The following is a 24,424-nucleotide window of genomic DNA, read 5'->3' as shown; positions in this document are numbered from 1 at the left end:
TTTCAGTGCCTTCCCATCGTGATCACCAAAGGCTTTTTTAAGAGAGTAGGTAGGAGCATTATAGGGTTTGTGTGGGCGAATAAGACCCCGAGGGTAAGGAGAGGGTTCCTGGAACGCAGTAGGGACCGAGGAGGGTTGGCGCTGCCAAACCTAGGGAGCTACTACTGGGCAGCAAATGTGGCGATGATCCGCAAGTGGGTTATGGAGGGAGAGAATGCGGTATGGAAGAGGATGGAGATGGCGTCCTGTAAAGGAACGAGCCTGGGGGCGTTGGTGACGGCACCGCTGCCGTTCTCGCCGTCAAAGTATACCACGAGCCCGGTGGTGGCGGCAACGTTAAGGATCTGGGGCCAGTGGAGACGGCACAGGGGTGCAGTGGGAGCCTCGGTGTGGTCCCCGATCAGGGGTAACCACCGGTTTGTCCCGGGGAAGATGGACGGGGGGTTCCAGAGCTGGCATCGGGCGGGGATTAGAAGAATGGGGGACCTGTCCATTGACGGGACATTTGCGAGCCTAGGGGCACTGGAGGAGAAGTTTGAGTTACCCCCAGGATATGCCTTTAGATATATGCAGGTGAGGGCTTTTGTGAGGCGACAGGTAAGGGAATTCCCGTTGCTCCCGGCACAAGAAATTCAAGACAGGGTGATCTCGGGTGTATGGGTCGGGGAGGGCAAAGTGTCGGCAATACACCAAGAGATGAAAGAAGAGGGGGAAGCGCTGGTAGAAGAGTTGAAGGGTAAATGAGAGGAGGAGCTGGGGGAGGAGATCGAGGAAGGTCTGTGGGCTGATGCCCTAGATAGGGTTAATTCCTCCTCCTTGTGTGCCAGGCTCAGCCTGATACAATTTAAGGTGGTTCACAGAGCTCACTTGACGGGGGCGAGGTTGAGTAGGTTCTTTGGGGTAGAGGACAGATGTGGAAGGTGCTCAGGGAGCCCGGCGAACCATGTCCATATGTTTTGGTCATGCCCGGCACTGGAGGGGTTCTGGAGAGGAGTGGCGGGAGCAATATCTCAGGTGGTGAAAGTCCGGGTCAAGCCAAGCTCGGGGCTAGCAATATTCAGAGTAGTGGACGAGCCGGGAGTGCAGGAGGCGAAAGAGGCCGGCATTCTGGTCTTTGCGTCCCTAGTAGCCCGGCGAAGGATCTTGCTAATGTGGAAGGAGGCGAAGCCCCCCAGCGTGGAGGCCTGGATAAACAACATGGCTGGGTTCATTAAGCTGGAGAGGATAAAGTTTGCTTTGAGAGGGTCTGCGCAGGGGTTCTACAGGCGGTGGCAACCGTTCCTAGACTATCTCGCGGAGCGTTAGAGGAAGGTCAGTCAGCAGCAGCAGCAACCTAGGGGGGGCGGGGGGGCACACGTCTTGGGACGGGGGGGGGGCACACGTCTTGGGAGGGGGGGGGGGGGAATGGGGGACCACTTGCAATGGATGAGCAAGAGATAACATGAAGGGTGCGGAAACTGGCACGTGCGGGAGAGAGCCAGTGTATAAAGCTATGTAAATATACTATTTTGCCATGTATATATCTTGCTCAGTGCGATTTTTTTTTTTTTTGTTATTTTGTTACCGGGAGAGGGGGCGGGGAGGGGGGGGTGGTGTTATTGTTTGTAAGGGAGAAAAATTGTGGTGTTAAAAAACTTTAATAAATATATTTTTTAAAAAGAATAGGAATCACAGAAGATTCAATTTGCATAGATGAATGAAATTGTGCAAGGAAAGGGACTGCAGATTTAACACATTCCATTGGAGATCGATTATAGATGATAGAATTTTCAGTGCTGAAGGAGGCCATTCAGCTCATCGAGTCTGCACCGGCCCTTGGAAAGAGCACCCTACCCAAGCCCACACCTCCACCCTATCCCCGTAACCCCACTTAACCTTTTTGGACACTAAGGGCAATTTAGCATGACCAATCCACCTAACCTGCACATCTTTAGACTGTGGGAGGAAACCAGAGCATCCAAAGGAAACCCACGCAGACACGGGGAGAGCGTGCAGACTCTGCACAGACAGTGACCCAAGCCGGAATCGAACCTGGGACCCTGGAACTGTGAAGCAACTGTGCTAACCACTATGCTACCGTGCTGCCCAAATAGGGTGGCGTATAACCGCAGCTGGTGAAATGCTTATTCTAGTCTTAATTAGTCTGAATCCTTCAGGACACGAACCATCCCATCTTCTGGAACACCTGTCCCAAATGTGAATGTGACAGAATGAAGAATACCACATTTCAAACCAATTTAGATCATCTTGTTCACTGCTTCTGCAATCTCATCATCACAGCACCTATCTGACATGGAGCATTCCCAGTATTCTTGGTATCTCAGTGTTAAGGTCTCTCTTCTTGACACATACTCTTCAATAATAATTTTCCAGGAAATGCTGGGAGCATTTGATCAGTGGGTCAGGCATAGTTAACAAATCAAATGTAAAGCCCCAAGGCAAATTTGGTGGCAGATGTTGTAAGGTTGGAAGTTGGCTCATGAAGCAATTTAGAGGCTTGTACGGTTGAACAATGACTGTTGATTAATAACATATAACTACATACATAATAATAATCTTTCTACAGTGCAGAAGGAGGCCATTCAGCCCATCGAGTCTGCACCAGCCCTTGGAAAGAGCACCCTACTCAAGCCCACGCCTCAATCCTATCCCCGTACCCCAGTAACCCCACCTAACCTTTTGGACACTAGGCCGATCCACTTAACCTGCACATCTTTGGACTGTGGGAGGAAACCGGGGCACCCGGAGGAAACCCACGTAGACACGGGGAGAAAGTGCAGACTCTGCACAGACAGTCACCCAAGGCTGGAATTGAACCCGGGTCCCTGGAGCTGTGAGGCAGCAGTGCTAACCACTGTGTCACCGTGAACAATCTGTCTTCCTTGGTCGGATATCATGGGCTTATCCCTCTCCTTCCAGTGGGAATGTGCACTCCATTCATTTATAGAGTGGACTTGGGTTTTCTTTTCAGAGGCGTTCACCATGTCTTTCTTGGAAGTTGGACGTGACCTACCTAATGTTTGTATTTTCCTCGTCTTCAACCTGTAGTTTGGCTTTTCATAGATCATAGAATGTTATAGTGCAGAAGGAGGCCATTCAGCCCATCGAGTCTGCACCGGCTCTTGGAAAGAGCACCCTACCCAAGCCCACGCCTCCACCCTAACCCCATAACACAGTAACCCCACCCAACACTGAGGGCAATTTTGGATGCTAAGGGCAATTTAGCATGGCCAATCCACCTTACCTGCACATCTTTGGACTGTGGGAGGAAACCGGAGCACCCGGAGGAAACCCACACACACACGGGGAGAACATGCAGACTCCGCACAGACGGTAACCCAAGCCGGGAATCGAACCTGGGACCCTGGAGCTGTGAAGCTCTTGTGCTAACCACTATGCTACCGTGCTGCCCAAATGCTGTGTTCTGTTTTTTCGAGTCAATTCCCTGTCTTGGTGAATTAGTGGTTGCTTTTCTCCTGCTCCAGGATCGACCTCTGTGCAGGTGAGCTTCATTGCTGCAGTTTTTCCTGGCTTTCTGACAGCAACTGTTTGACTCTGAAGTTCGGTCTCAACTGTCTGCTGCTGCTCCTTCTCCTCTGTATCTTCTGTTTTAAGTACGTTGGTGCTCATCTGGAGGTTTAGCTGGTCTGACCAAAGGGTGTTTTCTACTATCTGCCAAGGAGCTGGAATAACTGCCTCTGCAAAGAGTGAGGACAATCCCAAACTGAAGTCCCAATCAAGATCATCAGCGCTGGTGGATCTCCCGGGAGTCTGCGGTTCAGTGTCGTTGATTACAGTGGTTGTCTTGACACATTCTGCCAAATTGAGGAGGCTGAGGACAATGCAGACACCTCTGCTCAGGAGAGAAAATGGTTGATTGTGGATGACATATGGAATTTCAATTATTTACTTTGTTCCAAACCGGAAAGACGTTAGAATCATTCCTGTAACTGGCAGTTGGATTCCTCCAGGGCCGTACAGTGTTGTGTCTGTTACCCATAGCTGGAGGTCTTATAGCCACAGTTTCTGATCCATCAGGATAGTCACACTGGCTCCTGTGTCTAACTTGAAATTGGTGAGGTGACCATTCACAGACATGTCAGCATTCCAAAATGTGAATTTTTGTGTGACTCATGTCTCATGGACACGTTTGGGATCCTCCGCACATCTGGAGATTTTGAACTTACACATCTTCCCAAAGTATCACAGGCAGTTGCAGGTGAAAACACTGCATAGTAATTGCTGGATACTGCTCGTGTCTATGAGGTCGTTTGTCACTACAGTGCTGACATGATCTGTCACTATATTTATTTTGTTCGGGTAATGCTTTTGTTGCTCTGGTCGCCATGCAAAATTGATCAATTTTGCTGGCGATGTCGGACGATTTGAATGGCTTTTTCCAAAGTGAGATCTGGAGTACATCCAAAAGCATATCATCGGCCATTCCCACCACTATTTGGTCTGTCATGAGCCCCAACCTTAGGTCATCATAGTCACAGTCTTCGGTCAATCTGTATAACTCATTAATGGAAGAGTATACAGGTTCCCCAGACTTTGGGGCTCTCTTGTTAAATTTTACTCGTGGTAAATTTTTATTGCTTCTTAGGTTACAGTAGGTGGCAAAGGACTTCATGGCCTTTGGCTCTTGGACCTCCAGAATATAACAGAGTGTATTCACTTGTTTAGTCACTGTTTTCTTATTCAAACCTGATGCTATCACATATCTTTTTAAAAAACCTCTCCATAACACCCAATTTTGTGCCTGGTCAGGCTCTTCCACCTGCCTTAATTGGTCTGGCACTATTTATTTTCCATCCATGGCTGTTTTCAGCACTGGGAAATGCAGCGTTGTTTTTTTAAATGGTGCTCCAGTAATCGTTCTTTTCTCTTCCTACGTTTGTTGGGATTAGGTGGACTTCCATCATGGTTATGAAGTCATTTTAACCTTTAGCAATTCTGAATAAAATCTTTTGAAAGAATGGTTTTGACCGGTTGTTGCCTTTCTGAGCTTTTGAGATTTTTTTGCTCCAATTTATCTTTCCAAAATGTTTCTTTTGTTTGTGTTATGGTGCTGACTCTGGATCTGGGCGGCAGTGTTCTTCAAGCCATGCTCGTTAAAACAATCAATCTGCCAGTGCTACCTGATCATTGCACTGAATTTAGAAGATTGTTTTTGGAATTTGCCATGCTTTTGCAATCTGGCTAGATCCTTTGCTCCTGCTTTCAATTAGGTCTCGCAATGGACCTCCACATGCTCAGATGAAGTTCTTTTACACTGCATGGTGGATCTTTCTCCTGTCCTTCAACCACCACACATGCAATAGGTCTTCTTAGGCAATCTCCAGCGGTGTATTCGAGGTCTTTGTGGCCTCAGGTCAGACTGCAGTTTCTTTACTTCTTCATTGTAAGGAAATTTAGGATTCCTCACCTGCTGCCACCATGTTATATGATGTCTCGTGATGAAGAAATCTAGAGGTTTGTATGGTTGAACGATAACTTTATTAATAGCGTAAAACTATATACATATGAGCAGGATATGTCCTGACTAGGTGCTACCTTCGTGACAATTTCTACTAGACTCACTACTACATTCTATGATTCCCATATGACTCTCTGTACTTGATAATGTGAGCAGAATGTTTCCCCAGTCCCACATTAATCCTTACAGCCCTAGCAGTTTCAAATTCCTAGGGGTGCACATCTCCAAAAATCTGTCCTGGTCCACCCACGTCGACGCTACCACCAAGAAAGCACAACAGCACCTATACATCCTCAGGAAACTAAGGAAATTCGGCATGTCTACATTGACTCTTACCAACTTTTACAGATGCACCATAGAAAGCATCCTATCAGGCTGCATCACAGCCTGGTATGGCAACTGCTCGGCCCAGGACCGCAAGAAACTTCAGAGAGTCGTGAACACCGCCCAGTCCATCACACGAACCTGCCTCCCATCCACTGACTCCATCTACACCTCCCGCTGCCTGGGGAAAGCGGGCAGTATAATCAAAGATCCCTCCCACCCGGCTTACTTACTCTTCCAACTTCTTCCATCGGGCAGGAGATACAGAAGTCTGAAAACACGCACAAACAGACTCAAAAACAGCTTCTTCCCCACTGTCACCAGACTCCTAAATGACCCTCTTTTGGACTGATTTCATTAACATTACACTCTGTATGCTTCATCCGATGCCAGTGCTTATGTAGTTACAGTGTATATGTTGTGTTGCCCTATTATGTATTTTCTTTTATTCCCTTTTCTTCTCATGTACTTAATGATCTGTTGAGCTGCTCGCAGAAAAATACTTTTCACTGTACCTCGGTACACGTGACAATAAACAAATCCAATCCACCCTAACACGACAACAGTGGGCATTTTAATTGAGCAGGAGAATGATGAGTTGAGTTCCTGCCACCTTCCCTCCTTTGCCCTAATTTGCCGCCACTTAGGGGCCTCATCCGGGGAAGCTGGTATTGACCCACTGGCAGATGGGGAATTCGTCATGCAGAAAGCCTGAGAAGTAAACCCTGTTCTTGTGCAGTGACTGATCGAGCGACCCAACATCGGGAAAGGGGGTGTCATGGGGGGTGCTCTTCCACCAACCTCCTTTCACCTCCCATGCAACTCCCCCTCCCTCCAACACTCCACTGTGGCCTGCGTCCCTCGACTGTCCTGGGCGTCGATTGGGTACATTATTGGCAGCAACCACTCCCTCCGCAGTGGTGCTGCTGAGTAAGTTCAGCTGCTGGCCTCTGATTGGCTGCATGCTCGTGGTGAGTGAGATATCCACCCCCTGTGATCCTTGATCCTAGGAAAAGCCTACCTCTGTCCAGTTAAGTGGCTGATCACCTAATGAAACGGGCTGTCCGAAAAGAAGGCGATGTGGGGGTCCCACCCTGCCCCGTCTCATACATTAAATACCACTCAGTATTTCAGATTGGATTCCTTCAAACATAGTTTCATCTCCCCCAATCTCCTTGTTTATGCTGTTAAAAGGGTGTCTTGAAAATAGCCCACAATAATGTTTTTTAAAGTCCCCTTCTAGGTTGCTTGCAGCAGTCTCTAGGAGATTAGTGTTTAATTCCTCGACGATCCTGAAAGGTTGGCAAACTTAGCATTCATTACAGCGTGAAACTCGGTAGGTCGCTGTCTGAATTATTAGTCACTGACCTGTGGGGCTGACAGTTTTTTCTTCTATCATTGAACCCCCATTTTCAAACTTTAGTAAATAAAGCTCAATTTCTGCCAGTTTGATATTCCACCTCCCACACAGTAGTTAAGATATATAAATTTAAAGTTCACCATTTGTTTCCATTTATCCCCAGTTTTCTTTTTATGGCATGAAGGCAAAAGCCTTTCTTGCTAGGCCAGAAGAGAAACAGCACTGACTTGTAGCTCCAGTAATCCTCTGGAGATTGCCTGTATGGCTTTCTACTGTTGGGAACAGATGACCGAGTAAGCTAAAGGTCACAATCACAGTAAGGGGGGGGAGAAGAGGGGAGGCAGTAGTCTGGTTGCTACGACAACTCTACGTTTTTCATGTAATGAGGAAAGACACAAAACCTTTTTATTAAATTCAGTAGCATAGAAAACTGCAGGAGTCATTTCATTATTTTTTTTAATATAATAAATCCTGCATCACTTAGTGTGTTATAGATTGAGAGCTGTATTTTGTGGAGATTTTGTAGTTGCTGAAAAGTTGATTATAATGAGCACAGACAGTGGTTTTATATCTGGTGTTGGGAACGTTATAGCTGTAAATTGACATTGCTGTATTGCAATTTGCAATGTGTCAGATGGGGGAGTAAATAATAGTAATCTTTATTATTGTAATAATAATATTTGTTGTCACAAGTAGGCTTACATTAACACTGCAATGAAGTTACAGTGAAAATCCCCTAGTCGCGACTTTCCGGCGCCTGTTCGGGTACATTAAGGGAGAATTCAGAATATCCAATTCACCTAACAGTACGTCTTTCGGGACTTGTGGGGGAAACCGGAGCACCCGGAGGAAACCCACGAAGACACGGGGCGAACATGCAAACTCCGCACAGTGACCCAAGCGGGAATCGAACCTGGGACCCTGGTGCTGTGAAGCAACAGTGCTAATCACTGTGCTACCGTGCCCCCATTCATTGATTGGGGAATAGAGGTTCCTCTCACCCCAAGGCAAACGTTAATCAAAATTATGTGCGTCGTTAGCCTGAGCTGCGCTGTGTATGATCTAAAATTTAATCTGATCCCATATAAGTACTAATAATAATAATAGTCGCTTATTGTCACGAATAGGCTTCAATGAAGTTACTGTGAAAAGCCCCTAGTCACCACATTCCGGCGCCTGTTCGGGGAGGCTGGTATGGGAATTGAACCCGCGCTGCTGGCCTTGTTCTGTATTACAAGCCAGCGATTTAGCCCACTGTGCTAAACTAGCCCCTAGAATACTCATGTTGGATATTTACCAGTTGGATTTCAGCTTATGAAAATTGGCAAGGCATATAATGGTGAAAATATTGAAATGATCTGAAAGGGCCTGTGTGTTGTGATGGTGGGATGTTAGCTGTGGGGAGAGGGACGACGGTGCTTAAAGGGATGTTTTGGAAAGATAAGCTTAGGTGGACCACATAGCCCGCTGCACCTGATAACAACGGATGCTATCACATTCCAGCAATCATTGCCAGGTTAGGCTGGAGGTATCCACTCTTGGTGGGGGTGAAGGAGTGAGAATCTGTAACTTTCATCTCTTGGAGTGGGCGAGGCAATCCGCATAGATGCCTTTTAAGGGGATGCTGGACGAGCACAAGTCAGGAGCGTAATGTAATGCTCTCCACTTGCCTGGATGAATGCAGCTCCCACAACACTCCAGAAGGTCGACACCATCCAAGACAAAACAGCCCGCTTGATTGGCACTCCAACCACCATATTTACTCCCGCCATCACCTGCAACGCTCCTCCAAGTCACTCACCATCCTGACTTGGAGCTTCATTGTCACAGGGTCAAAATCCTGGAACTCCCTCCCTAACAGCACCGAGGGAGCACCTACACCGCATGAACTATGCCGGTTCAAGAAGGTGGTTCATCGCCTGTCGCGCAATCTACTATTTTGCTGCTGAGACAAAGGGCGGGATTTACAAAGCAACCCGCCGCGTGTTTCTTGGTGGCGGAGGATCAGCGGGATTTTCTGATCCCGCTGCTGTGATTGAATGAACCCCACAATGCCGGGGAACCCGAGGCGGTTGTGCGCCCTGGCGTGAACAGCCGGTAAATTCCGCGCAGAGTGTTGACCCTATTAACATGTTCAACATGCAAACCGTCAGGTAAATGTCTTCCGAATGTGTAAGCGGATTTAAAAGGCTGGGATAAATAACCTGTGTGAATTAGCAGTTGATGAAAGCAGAAATTTGTCAAACCCATGCCCCATGTCCCCTTAGGGTTGTGATGTCTCATTTAGATTCAGTAAATGCCAAGGGAGGTCATTCAAAGATTCTTTTGCTATTCTGGTCGCAGCACAGAACCCTGGATTTTTTTTTTGCGGAGTTTAATTAAAATGCTACAGACATTGTGGCCCGAGCATCTCTCCCGGAGAGATTATTTTCTCTTCCGTATGACTAGTTTTCTGTATATATTTTATAGTTTCTGATAGGGATGTTCCATGTCCCACCAACCCTTTCTGTACACTAATATTTACTGATCTCTTTCTTTATTATTTTTGTTGTGACCTTTATTTTTTTTTACTCTGGGAGAGAGAAGGTTATCTGATAAATGTCTTTAATTGGGTAGATGTGGAGAAGATGAATCCACTCACCGGGAAGAACAAAATTAGAGGTCATAAATTGGTCACTATAATCTATATATTGGGCTGGATTCTCCGATTCTGAGGCTAGGTCCCCACGCCGTCGCGGGATCGGTGGTCTTTTACGACAGAGAAAATGGTACAAACCGGCCACCGATCCTCCGTTTGGCTGGGGGCTAGCATGCTGACCGCATAAGAGCACCCGGCTCTAGTTGCCGATACAGCCCGGAGGATTGCCGGGTCCGTGGCTCCACATGCGCAATGCTGCGGCCTAATTCTATTCTAAGAGACAGGATCTACAAGCATTTAGAGAGGCAAGGACTGATTCGGGGCAGTCAGCATGGCTTTGTGCGTGGAAAATCATGTCTCACAAATTTGATTGAGTTTCTTGAGGGGGTGACCAAGAAGGTAGATGAGGGCAGTGCAGTAGACGTTGTCTACATGGACTTTAGCAAAGCCTTTGACAAGGTACCACATGGTAGGTTGTTGCAGAAGGTTAAAGCTCACTGGATCCAGGGTGAGGTTGCCAATTGGATTCAAAATTGGTTGGACGACAGAGACAGAGGGTGGTTGTAGAGGGTTGTTTTTCAAACTGGAGGCCTGTGACCAGTGGTGTGCCTCGGGGATCGGTGCTGGGTCCATAGTGGCACGAGCAGTGCCAGGGCACCACCCTACCCAAACGGCATGCAGCTGGGGACCTCCGATACCCTGGGAGACCCCCATGAGTGCTGTTGCATCTGGTCCTCACTTTTGAGGACCAGTGCTGAACAGCACTCGCCCAAGGTCTCTGAGGCAAGGGGGGTGAATCCCAAATCCTCAGATAGCTCGGGAATCTGCACATTAGAGTGAGGCTACCTGTCTCGCTTTAATATGCAGGTTTGCCAAAATGTGATCCTGTCCACAGTGGGTGGGATTTACACTGCAACGTCTCGAGAGATCGCGTTGGATCTCGCGAGGCTTTGCGAGCCGGGTAGGTCACGGGAGCGGGGTCTTCTGGTTTTTACCAGCCAAGCTGCACCGTGATGCGCTGCTTTTCTGGCGCAGCGTGGCCATTGGATCGTGCCCACTATCTGTTTCGGACTGGCAAACAAGATCTGACTGCCAGGAGTATGCGTTATATTAATTTCCTATCTGCAACCTGATTCAGAATTTATCCAGGAGCTAGAAGAGAAAGACATGTGTTGATGTGTATAAATCAGGCAAGAGCTGTCTAATATGTCAACCGAAATAATGAAGGGAATTTTGTGGGGCCTGTGAGCCAGAAACGTGAAAAGCGGGAGATAAAATTTTGTTTTCTTGTTAGGTTCAAATTTAGAGAGGAAATTAGCGGCCTGTTGGTGGCGGGTCTGGCCCCATGTGGTCCCATGGCTGGTTCATATTTATACTAAGTTTGTACACCATGAATGCTCTTTATAGTAAAACTGTTTGTAATTATGTTCTGCCTGAAGGACCTCACTTTGAAAGGTTAAGTCAATAGTAAACGGGTCCGCATTCAGTTAAAGCTGGAGTGTGGCAGTCGGTTTTGTGCAGTTGTGGTTGAGGTCCGTGGTTATCCTTGTTGAACTCTGCGGCACACGGGAGGGGAGCACAGGGAGCACGGACACTCGAGGGTGAATCGGGGGATATGGGTTTGGGGGCATCAAGTAGTGGAAGAGGGAATGGTCTGGCATCCTGAGTGTGGAGTCAGGGTAGTTGGCGGTATTATCTTTTAATTGCTGCATAATAGGGTCTAAATTTAACATGATTGAAGTGGGAGGCAGGTGGTTGCATAGTGGTATTGTCACTGGACTAGTAATCCAGAGACCCAGGGAAATGCTCTGGGGACCTGGGTTCGAATCCCACCAGGGCAGATGGTGAAATTTGAATTCAATAAAAATTTGGAATGAAAAGTCTAATGATGACCATGAAACCATTGTCGATTGTTGTAAAAACCCATCTGGTTCGCTAATGTCCTTTAGAGGAAATCTGTCATCCTTACCCGGTCTGGCCTACATGTGACTCCCAACCCACACAGCGATGCCCCCCCCCCCCACTGAAATGGCATAGTAACCATAGTGTAGTGTAGTGTAACCAACGTAGTACAAGGACAATTAGGGATGGGCAACAAATGCTGACTTAGCCAGCGACACCCACATCCCAAGAGCAAATAAAAAAGAAGTGCATTTTATAGGCATTCAACAATTACCAACTCCCAGTACCGAGGGAGTGCTGCTTTGTGGAGGTGCTGTCTTAAAGCTTTCTTTAAATTGTTCACTGTAAATGAGAAATGGCAGTCCTGAACACATTGCTATCTCACCACGCTCCAACCCTTTGATTCATACTTGGAGGATTTGAAAAGTACACGTACAACTTCCCAATTTGCTGAAGTGCAGTCTGATTCTGAGAAAAAGGGAGAACTTTCAAAGTAAACCAGCCTCAGCAGCAGTAAACAGCAACAAGAAACACAGACAAAGCCTTGGCACATATTGAAATGAAACAAAGAAGATTAACCTTTTTTAAATACCGAATGTCTTTTGGAGCTTGCATGTAAAATAACTGCTCAAAATGAGATCCTGTCTGCCATCACAGGCAAATGTTAATATCCCTGCACAACGTTTGGAAAAAGGGGCAGGGCAGTTCTCCCTGGCGTCATAAACAAAGGACTGGATTCTCCACCATCGGGAGTCTCCGTTTTGCCGGCAGCCCCGGGAGTTTCCCGACGGCGTGAGGCTGCCCCACAATGGGAAACCCCATTGACCAGCCGGCAAAACGGAGAATCCCACTGGTGTGCTGAACCAGAAATCTGGTGCGGTGGGACGGAGAATCCAGCTGAATGTTTATCCTTCAACCAGCATCATTAAATTTGATTATCTGGCCAGTATTGCATTGCTCTTTGTGGGAGTCTGCTGTGCCCTGTGTGCATCTGACTGCAGTGGTTCCTACATCTCAACAGTGACTACACTACAAATATACAACATCAACTGTAAAGCTCTCTGGAATTTCCTGGGGTCCTGAAAGGCACTATATAAATGCGTAACGTTCTTTCTTTGATGACCACCTGGTGTGTACTAGGCTTTAGGGGAAAGTCTTTGCATAAGGGTGATATAGTTGATGGTGGAAGTTTGGAATCAAGCTAACCTGTGGCAGAGTCGTTAATGTGATACTGGAATGAGGTGTATCCACTGTCTGCCAGGGCATTGCCAATGACTGGCAGCTCGGCTGGCTGACCAGAGTGGTAGGCCGGGCACTGACTGGAAGCTGTGATCCTTCCAACCACCTTCTGCTCCAAATACGCCTGAAAGTCAACAATGTTGCTGGCCAAAGAAACCGGTGAAGTTTACCAGGACGCCATCTGTTGGGTTTGTTTCGACGGGGAGCGTGCATTCCGCATCAGGCAAACAGAAACACACTTGGCTCGCCTAGAAGTCTTTATTGGGGCTCCACACATGGGTTGGAATTTACCGGCTTTTGACGGCAGCGGGATATTTCGGTCGCACGCCGGCGCACGGGTTTCCCGTTGATAATGGCGGGACCCGGAAATCCCTCTGCTGCCGAAAAACATGCGGCGGGTTAGTCGGTAAATCCCGCTCATAGGGTTGACCAGAAAAACCATCTTCATCACTGCTACAGTGTAAATAGTCAATTGTGCTGTTTCCGTAAGTTACGGAAGGCACGGTAAGAATTTAATACGGTTGTGAAAGTTCCAGGAAAACTCCGGGTAATTAAAAACTAGGCCAAAGCACACATTCTGCACGCGGCAGAGCTATTTTTTCCATGCTCCCTATTATGTGAGGAGAGTTGCGGTCGTTTAACAGAATAGTGGAAAAATCAGTCTTAACCTCAACTCCTCCCACTGTAGAAAGCCTGATTGTTCAGGTTGGCTGGGAAATGGAGAGAGTTACTGGAAGCTCTGAGGTTGTTTATTTACCCATGCTTCTGGACTGGCAACTATCGAACCAAATCACTGAGTGCATTTCCAGCTTCTGCGCATTAATGAGGTGCAACCGCAGCCTACCTCAAAGACATTAGCTGCTGCATAATTTTGCACCTGTCAGTGTTGTTTTAATATATAACCACGCTGCCAAGCAGCTACACCAGAGCCAGAGAATGCGGCAATTTATTTGCATTATACGCAAAACAACTCAAAAACATATTTGACATGCCAGGAATGGAATAAAATTCTGCCTCTGGCTTTTACTTTAGGATTTCCTGACCTGAACCGGTGACATTATGCTGGCATATTTTTACAATGTCAGTTATTCCAAACTACAAAATATTGTTGCAAATTACTAATAATTTAAATGCTTCCTCCCTTATAGCAGAGTAGCATCAAACTCGGATATTTCGCTGAAGAAATTAACAGGGTTTACATAAAACAGAAACAATGGGCGTGATTCAACCATCGCGTTGGGCCCTGTGCAGATCTGGGCATGTTGGGAAAATAGCAGGAAATGCCAAAATCGAGATTTGCCGGGCGCGAACCAATTTGTAATTTACCCACTCCCGATGGCGAGTTCCGGATCTCGCCCCAAAACGGCGAGCATATTATTAACCCTCGTTTGTATGCATTTTATTCTCATTAGCGAGATTGAAGTCGAATGCAGCGGCCTCCCGGGTATTACCCAACTGACTCGCCAGCGAGAAATCAGGCAGGCATTTAGTACTCCTTTTTAAAAATGTGAATCTGGTGCAATGGCTTCTGAGAGGCAGTGAGGAGGTGAGCAGCCATTTCCATTTTCCGGCATGTAGCTCAAGGGCACCGGAGCTGCTGTCCCAGTTCTTTGAGTGGGGGTCCCCCCAGGGGGGTTGGGATTGGTCGGGGGGGGGGGCACTGAAGCGTTTCAGGACTGGGGTTGCCCCTGCGCCGGGGCTGGGTGAGGGGTTTTGCGTCTGTGAGGCCTTCAAGCCATCGTTATGGAGACCCATAACAGGGGCAAATACAATTGCAGCCTGTCTGTCCTACCAAACGCTTCCTGGACAGAGCCTTGCTGTGCCTTCAATGCTGAAATTCAATTTCACCCCCTTTGACTGTGAGCAGCCTTTAGCTTCACACTGAAGGCCATTGCAAATTATGAATGAGCTTTGTTAGTTGTGAAAGCAGTCCACAGCTGCAGGTTGTGTTTGCTGCTCCTGCTGGTGGCTGCAAATGCCTGGAGGCTGCTGTTGCTGTTTCCTTCCTTTTCTGTAGCTGGAAGGAAGGACAATCTTTTCACACATACCTGGGTCCTGGAACACTGGGCTCAGGGGGACCTACGAGTCCAGAGGACAATCCGGTTTGAAGCAAGAAGACACTGCAGGACTTGAGCGCGACATTGATTCAAATGGGCCACCTGATGATGCCGTTGAAGAAATACTTTCGCAGATTGTTGATACTTGCTGGTGTGGTGAGTGCTGCGTGTAACTGGCACGTCACCGTGGGTTAAACACGCTGGAAGTCAAAGATCTTCAACTGCACCTTGAGCGCCAGTGGAATGTGTGGATGCCAGGATTTGGTTCTGGTGAGATTGGGTCGTTTGGGATGGGCCTGCACAGCTGCAGCTCCTGGACGGAGAGTGGCACTGATACGTGGAACAAGTAACAAATTGATGGAGAGTCTACACAGGTGGCACGTTTGGGCATCGCGCCTGGACATGAAGGAGTTGTGCTGCTGAGTGCTAAGGGTGCTGAGGAACAAGCACGAAGATCGGTGTGGGGAGGGTGCGAGGTGTCAGCCAGTGATCTGGCGGGGGGGGGGGGGGGGGGGGGGGGGGTTGAGAGTTTGAGAGGTGAGAGACGGGACTGGTGCCAGGAGAGAGGAGGTAACCCCCTTTCAGCTCGGTGGAGGCCGTTGGTGTTCTCCTGACATTGGACGCTTGTCCTCCTGGTCATGCTACCCACACTGACAGCCGCTGCTACTGACCTCCAGGTAGCATTGCTGACCCTGCTGCTGGGCCTTTGACCCCCCTCGGGGGAACAGGACGTCCCGTCTCGCCTCCACTGCACCCAGAAGCCTGGCCAGGTCGGCATCGCCAAAGCGGGGAGCAGGTCTGCGAGCTGCCGTGCTTGAGTGTTGACTGGGAGTGAGTGGTGAGGGAGCATGCTAACTTCCTGTTAGCAGCAAGACACTGAGGCACGTGCCTGGTGAATCAGACAGTGACACAGCACCCAGGCCGGCACCCAGGTGGCAGCGTCAAGGTGCAGACTGGCACTGCCAGGGTACCCAGGTGGCACCAGCAGTGCCAGGGCACTACCCTGCCCAAAGGGCATGCAGCTGGGGACCTCCGATTCCCTGGGAGACCCCCACGAGTTCCCACTATTTGTGGGGACCAATGCTGAACTGTGCTCACCCGAGGTCTCCGAGGCAAAGGGGATGAATCCAAAAGCCTCGGGTGCCTCGGGAATCTGCACATTAGAGTGAGGCTTACAGGGCAGCATGGCGCAGTGGTTAGCACTCTGCCTCATGGCACTGAGGACCCGGGTTTGATCCCGGCCCTGGGTCACTGTCCGTGTGGAGTTCTCCCCGTGACTGCCTGGGTCTCACCCCCACAAACCCAGTAAGATGTGCAGGGTAGGTGAATTGACCACGCTAAATTGCCCCTTAATTGGGGAACAAAACGGATTGGATACTCTAATTTTATATTTAAAGACGAGTGAGGCTTGCTGCCTCACTCCAATAAGCAGATTTACCAAAAAGTGATCCCACCCATTGGATCTCATGAGGCATGGTGAGCCGGGTAGATCCTGGGTGCGGGGTCTCCCGCCTTTCAATGGCCAAGCTGTGCCGTGGCGAGCTGCTTTTCCTGTGCAATGTGGCCGTTTTATCCGCAACCTGTGTCTGAGTGGGCTGAATGGACATTCTATTCCCAGGCCACTGCTCACAACCCCGGCTCAGTTCCTATCACTCTCGCCTCGGAGTCGGACGTTGTGGATTCAAACCTCACACTGGGTGGACATTGCAGTTCAGCAATATTGGAGTTGCCTTTCGGATAAGGTTACTGTTCTCTTGGGAGGGCATAAGCAATCCCATGGCAGTAGTTTGAAGAAAAAGGGTATTCCCCCTGAGTTTGACTCAATATTCCCCACCCTTGACCAACAGTTAAAAACAGATTACCTGGGTCATTCACACATTGTTATTTGTGGGAGCTTGTTCTCTTTAATATGGCTGCTGACCCTCCCTTTCGAAAATGACTTCACTTCAAAAGCACCTCACTGACTGTAAAGCCCTTTAGCACACACTGAGGGTGTGAAAGGCGCTATGTAAATGCAACTCCTTTCTTGTAGGTCATTGACGTTGAGCCTTTCCACTTGACTCTCGCACAGGCATCTGAACCAAATTGAAGTCATTAACCCTTTCAAATAAATGCATTAAGGGGATCAGGGGTTATGGGGAGAAGGCAGGAGAATGGGGATGCGAAAAATGTCAGTCATTATTGAATGGCGGACCAGACTCGATGGGCCGAGTGGCCTAATTCTGCTCCAATGTGTTATGGTCTTATGGCCTTAGGACCACAAAGTAAAACTCACTTAAAGCTAGTCCTTATTTCTAATACACACAAATACAAATATAAATGATTTAAAACTACCTCTGCTTCCTGACAGTAACGTGATGTGCCTAAAAACCTGGTCTATTTGAACTGCGACACAGTGACCCCTTGTTTTGAGCTTTGAATTTCCATTGTGTACCTTGCGTTGCCCTATTAAGTATTTTCTTTTTCATTTCTTTTCATGCACGAAATGATCTGTTTGAGCTGCTCGCAGAAAAATACTTTTCACTGTACCTCAGTACATGTGACAATAAACAAATACAATTAAATATCACCATTCGCACATATCGGGCAGATTTTACCGGCTTTCACACCGGCGGGATATTCCGGTCCCACCGACGAGGACGATGAGGGGCGCAGTCAACGAGAAATCCCATTGACAACGGCGGGACCAGAAAATCTCGCTGGCGGGACCAGAAAATCTCGCTGGCGGGGCCAGAAAATCTCGCTGGCGGGCCGTCTCTGCTGCCAAAAACCACGTGCTGGGTTGGTGGGTAAAATCCACCAATCATTTCAGAGACATCTCAAGGTGAGTGGAGGCTCGCCCAGGCCTACTCCACAAGCTTGCTTGGGGCAATTCCAGCCTTGGGTCACTGTCTGCATGGAGTTTTCATTTTCTCCCTGTATGCGATGGGTTTCCTCCGGTTTCCTCCCACACTCCAAAGATGTATGGACCATGTAGATTGGCCATGTTAAATTGTCTCTTAGTGTCCAGGGATGTGCTGGGTGGATGGTTGAGTGGACAAGGATCGGTGCAGACTCGATGGGCCGAATGGCCCCCTTCTGCACTGTAGGGATTTTATGAAAAGCACCTCTATGGCAAAGGATTTCAGCAGGATTTTTACTTGCAAGCACCAAACTAAAGTTTGACTAAACCAGAGGTGGGATTCTCTGATCGGCAACTCCGAAATCGCGTTCGGCAATGGGCCTGAGAATCCCTGTTCGCGACAGAATTGGGGGTGGCGCCGCTTTCGCGATGCTCCTCCCCCTCCCCGAGTACGCCACGTGCCGTATTGATCGCCTCAGGACATTGCCTGAGGGCCACCCCCCGACCGACCAAGTTCCCGACGGCACCGGTCGCGTGTTGTCTCATCCGTCGGGAACGCAGCATGGTGGCTGCGGACTCGGTTGAACACCGCCACAGTCGGAGGAGGGCTGATCTGCGGGCAGGGGGGACTTTGCCAGAGGCTGGGGCACTGTTGGGGGGTGGTCCGTGCTGTGCAAACTGGCCAAAGCGGGGGCACTATTTCGCGGGCCGGGTCCACGTGTGGCCGGCGCTAAGTTGCACGGCGCGGCCGCTGCAGGCTGCCAACCGGGCGCATGCACGGCCATGGACCCGGCCATTCTCAGGCCATATCGGCAGCTAGAGCCGGGTGCTCTACGCTGCCTTGATGTTAGCCCCCAGCCAAACGGAAGATCGGTGGCCGTTTTACGCCATTCTTTCTGTCGCAAAACGGCACCGTTCCTACGCTGGCTTGGGGACATAGCTTCAAAATTGGAGAACCCAGCCCTCTGCCCCAGTGGAACTTCAGCTAATCACAGGCTTTTGCTATTTAGTTCTTCGACTTTTGCTATTTTGTTGGTGATGGCTTGATAACTTCGACACAAGCTGGAATCTGTCCTATCCGAGGTTGCTTCATTGCGATTTTACTGTGTGAGGCAATGGTTTGCACTGCAGTACTTGTCGGACCAGCGACAATTTCCTATTGAGGAACTGCCCTGGAACTGAACCGCCTCTAATCTTTCCAGGCAACAGGGTAGATTTTCACTGCCTGGGTGGTAATCTGGTTGAATAGATCGCGTGGGCTCCATGCCGCCTGGAAAATGATGAAAATACCTTTCGACAATGCCTTTCAATCACAAACAGGCCAAGGAAGTACCTTCGACACCACTCAGCCAGGCTACTAATACTCAAAGCAACAGACCTATCGCTGAGTGGCCAAAGGGCATCCCAGAGCTGTGTTGTCATCTACTGCTGGGCCCGGTAACGGACTATGAGGAAGGACAGTGAAACATTGTACAATTAAGGTCAGAACAAATTCATGGATGTTGAAATTCTGACACAAAAGCAGAGACGTGTGGGTCACTCGTCGACTAAAGTAGAAAATCTAGGTTAACAATTCAGATTTTGCTAAGAGAGACATGTGGCTGGAGCTTTTTGTCCTGCGTGCCTCGGGACGAACACAAGAATGCCAAATTTCAAACAATCACAACAATTTATACTGCAAGAGAAAGGTGACTCTGATCGGCTGAGGCATTGCCATGGAGAAAGCAACAGGGAACTGCAGGCTCCCCAAGCTTCCAGGTAATTTAACAAAAGGTTTCTGTCAGGTGGGGTGAGAAGTCAGTGACTAAAGATTTTCTTCTTTTTCTCTTTGTCAGTTGTGCGCTGCTCACTTGACAACCTCGTCGGAGGCTCCGAACCATTACCAGGCCGTGTGCCGGGCGCTGTTTGCTGAATCCATGGAGTTACGCACTTTCTTGGCCAAAATTAAAAGTGCTAAAGAGGTAAGTGGTCACCTAATATCACCACAGTAGCACAGTGGTTAGCATAGTTTCTTCATAGCTCCAGGGTCCCAGGTTCGATTCCCGGCTTGGGTCACTGTCTGTGCGGAGTTTGCATGTTCTCCCCGTGTCTGCGTGGGTTTCCTCCGGGTGCTCCGGTTTCCGCCCACAGTCTAAAGATGTGCAGGTTCGGTGGACTAGCCATGCTAAATTGCTCTTAGTGTCCAGGTGGGGTTACTAGGTTATGGGGATGGGGTGGAGATGTGGGCTTCAGTAGTAGGGTGCTCTTCCCACGGGCCGGTGCAGACAGGCCCCCTTCTGCACTGTAATCTACGATTTTATGACTCTAGTGGGTAAAGAAGAGTCACAGCTGGAACAGAGAATTTTGGAAACCCCACTTCCGAATTTCCACCAGTGCTGTTTCTACGTGTAACTATCTCCAGAAGATCAGTCATGTTGCTCTGCACATTTTTGAACAACAAGCAGAAAATGATTGAAGTACTTCGTCAGCAGGTCAGGGAACATTTGTGTAGAGAGAGACAACCAAAGTTAATATTTCAGGAGTGGCACGGTGGCACAATGGTTAGCACTGCTGCCTCATGGTGCCAGAGACCCGGGTTCAATTCTGCCCTTGGGTGACTGTGTGGAGTTTTCACTTTCTCCCTGTGGCTGCATGGGTTTCCTTTGGGTGCTCTGGTTTCCTCCCACAGATTAAGTGGATTGGCCATGCTAAATCGCCGCCTAGTGGCCAGAAATGTGTAGGTTCGGTGGGGTTACGGGGATAGGGTGGGGGCATGCACCTACGTATGGGGCCCTTCCAAGAGGGTGGGCAGAAGCTCGATGGGCCAAATGGTCTCCTTCAACACTGTACTTCCATGTCTGTGACCTTCATTCAGAACGCTGATGACCTCTGGCCAAAATTCCCTGAGCTGAACGTTTAGCTCTCCCTCCCTGACAGCACTGTGGATCACTGCAGCCATCCAAGAATCCAGCTTCCATCACCTTCTCAAGGGCATTGTGGCATGGCTGGCTCCCCAGCAATGCTCCCACGCCATGAAAGAATATAAAAAAGCAGGTACTGACCGACCTGCTGAGTATTTCCAGCAGTTTCTATTTTAATTTCCCATTTCCAGCATTTGTAGTAATTGGCTTTCTATACAACCTGGCCTGTGCTTGTGCTATTTCCCTTTTCTCCCTTCTGCCATCCCCAAGGGACAGTGCCTTGTCCTTATTCGCCAGGTTACGTTCAAAGTGTGAATAAATCAGAAAGAGTTTTTTGATCTGTGTTGCATAGAAATGAGCGAATGTGTGAACAACCCATTCAGACCAACAGGTCCATTTTGAGGTGTATCCTCTACTTGAGCATTAGCCCTAATTCCATCTAACTGCCCTTCTCCCTTCAACCACTTCTCTATTTTATTCTTAAACATTGATATGTGTGGCTTGTAAGTTTGAGCTCACCTAAAACTCTGCTGCCCCTTTCCTAGCTCGTATCAAAGCCCAGTTACCATTACCCCAGTGTTCACTACATTGACCTGGAATCAGGCAATGATTTTAATATTCCTAGCCTTGTGTTTAAATCCATCCATGCGCTGTCCCCTCCATGTCTGTGTAACCTCCTCCAGCCCTACAATGTGTGGCTTCTCCAGACCCCTCTAATTTTGCCCTCTTGAGGAGCTCTGATTTCCTTCACTCCCCCATTGGCAACCACATCTTCGGCTGGAATTTCCTCCCTATAGACACCTCCACCTCCTTTAGGTTTTCCCTTAAAATCTTTCTCTTTGACCAAGGTTTTGGTCGCCTATCCTAATAACTTATTTATGTGGCATAATGTTGCCTTCTGTGAAAGGCCTGGCACTTTTCTGAACATCACTGGCAAGACCAGCATTTCTTGACCATCTCTAATTACCCCTGAATTGAGAGGCCATTTCCGAGTGTGGTCAAGAATCGGTCACTATGTTGTGGGCTTGAGGCCTGTGGCCTGGAATCAGACACAGGCCAGACCAGGTAAGGACAGCAGATTTCTTTCCCTAAAGAATATTAGTGAAACAGATGGATTTTTAAAACAATCAACAACATGAGCCCGGCCAGGTGGTAGATGTTTCAGTAGGGGAGCATTTCGGTAACAGTGACCACAATTCAGTAAGTTTTAAAGTACTGGTGGACAAGGATAAGAGTGGTCCTAGGATGAATGTGCTAAATTGGGGGAAGGCTAATTATAACAATATTAGGCGGGAACTGAAGAACATAGATTGGGGGCGGATGTTTGAGGGCAAATCAACATCTGACTTGTGGGAGGCTTTCAAGTGTCAGTTGAAAGGAATTCAGGACCGGCATGTTCCTGTGAGGAAGAAGGATAAATACGACAATTTTCGGGAACCTTGGATAAAGAGAGATATTGTAGGCCTCGTCAAAAAGAAAAAGGAGGCATTTGTCAGGGCTAAAAGGCTGGGAACAGACGAAGCCTGCGTGGAATATAAGGAAAGTAGGAAGGAACTTAAGCAAGGAGTCAGGAGGGCTAGAAGGGGTCACGAAAAGTCATTGGCAAATAGGGTTAAGGAAAATCCCAAGGCTTTTTACACGTACATAAAAAGCAAGAGGGTAGCCAGGGAAAGGGTTGGCCCACTGAAGGATAGGCAAGGGAATCTATGTGTGGAGCCAGAGGAAATGGGCGAGGTACTAAATGAATACTTTGCATCAGTATTCACCAAAGAGAAGAAATTGTTAGATGTTGAGTCTGGAGAAGGGTGTGTAGATAGCCTGGGTCACATTGAGATCCAAAAAGACGAGGTGTTGGGTGTCTTAAAAAATATTAAGGTAGATAAGTCCCCAGGGCCTGATGGGATCTACCCCAGAATACTGAAGGAGGCTGGAGAGGAAATTGCTGAGGCCTTGACAGAAATCTTTGGATCCTCACTGTCTTCAGGGGATGTCCCGGAGGACTGGAGAATAGCCAATGTTGTTGTTCCTCTGTTTAAGAAGGGTAGCAGGGATAATCCAGGGAACTACAGGCCGGTGAGCCTTACTTCAGTGGTAGGGAAATTACTGGAGAGAATTCTTCGAGACAGGATCTACTCCCATTTGGAAGCAAATGGACGTATTGGTGAGAGGCAGCATGGTTTTGTGAAGGGGAGGTCGTGTCTCACTAACTTGATAGAGTTTTTCGAGGAGGTCACTAAGATAATTGATGCAGGTAGGGCAGTGGATGTTGTCTATATGGACTTCAGTAAGGCCTTTGACAAGGTCCCTCATGGTAGACTAGTACAAAAGGTGAAGTCACACGGGATCAGGGGTGAGCTGGCAAGGTGGATACAGAACTGGCTAGGTCATAGAAGGCAGAGAGTAGCAATGGAAGGATGCTTTTCTAATTGGAGGGCTGTGACCAGTGGTGTTCCACAGGGATCAGTGCTGGGACCTTTGCTCTTTGTAGTATATATAAATGATTTGGAGGAAAATGTAACTGGTCTGATTAGTAAGTTTGCAGACGACACAAAGGTTGGTGGAATTGCGGATAGCGATGAGGACTGTCAGAGGATACAGCAGGATTTAGATTGTTTGGAGACTTGGGCAGAGAGATGGCAGATGGAGTTTAATCTGGACAAATGTGAGGTAATGCATTTTGGAAGGTCTAATGCAGGTAGGGAATATACAGTGAATGGTAGAACCCTCAAGAGTATTGAAAGTCAAAGAGATCTAGGAGTACAGGTCCACAGGTCATTGAAAGGGGCAACACAGGTGGAGAAGGTAGTCAAGAAGGCATACGGCATGCTTGCCTTCATTGGCCGGGGCATTGAGTATAAGAATTGGCAAGTCATGTTGCAGCTGTATAGAACCTTAGTTAGGCCACACTTGGAGTATAGTGTTCAATTCTGGTCGCCACACTACCAGAAGGATGTGGAGGCTTTAGAGAGGGTGCAGAGAGATTTACCAGAATGTTGCCTGGTATGGAGGGCATTAGCTATGAGGAGCGGTTGAATAAACTCGGTTTGTTCTCACTGGAACGAAGGAGGTTGAGGGGAGACCTGATAGAGGTCTACAAAATTATGAGGGGCATAGACAGAGTGGATAGTCAGAGGCTTTTCCCCAGGGTAGAGGGGTCAATTACTAGGGGGCATAGGTTTAAGGTGAGAGGGGCAAGGTTTAGAGTAGATGTACGAGGCAAGTTTTTTACGCAGAGGGTAGTGGGTGCCTGGAACTCGCTACCGGAGGAGGTGGTGGAAGCAGGGACGATAGTGACATTTAAGGGGCATCTTGACAAGTACATGAATAGGATAGGAATAGAGGGATACGGACCCAGGAAGTGTAGAAGATTATAGTTTATTCGGGCAGCATGGTCGGCACGGGCTTGGAGGGCCGAAGGGCCTGTTCCTGTGCTGTACATTTCTTTGTTCTTTGTAACAGTTTCTGGATCACTATTTGTGGTAAACACCACTGGTAACACATTGCATGTATTACGGTACTGCCACTGTATTACAGGTACCTCAGTAAATCCCAGCTTGCTGGCTCCTCCCAGCAGGCAGCATATAAAAGTGTACGCTCTCCTGCGCTGCTCCCATTCTGGTTCCAGCTGCAGGAGGCACAATATCTTGTGCAATAAACCCTTGATTGTTTCACCATTCCCGTCT

General features: G+C 48.4%; 1 protein-coding gene across 5 annotated transcripts in view; it reads left to right on the top strand.

Moving 5' to 3' along the window:
• Window positions 1-24,424, top strand: part of LOC140385838 (protein spire homolog 1-like) — a 310,369-nt gene that overhangs the window by 154,714 nt on the left and 131,231 nt on the right. For all 5 annotated transcript variants that reach the window (XM_072468412.1, XM_072468413.1, XM_072468414.1 and 2 more), the window contains exon 4: window positions 19,677-19,802. In XM_072468412.1, the coding sequence (XP_072324513.1) occupies window positions 19,677-19,802 (126 nt within the window). The remainder of the gene's footprint in view (window positions 1-19,676; window positions 19,803-24,424) is intronic.

This window comes from Scyliorhinus torazame, chromosome 11 (genome assembly GCF_047496885.1).
Source record: "Scyliorhinus torazame isolate Kashiwa2021f chromosome 11, sScyTor2.1, whole genome shotgun sequence".
Lineage (NCBI taxonomy): Eukaryota > Metazoa > Chordata > Chondrichthyes > Carcharhiniformes > Scyliorhinidae > Scyliorhinus > Scyliorhinus torazame.
Note: the sequence above shows the minus strand (reverse complement) of the source record. Positions and strands in the feature narration are given on the sequence as shown.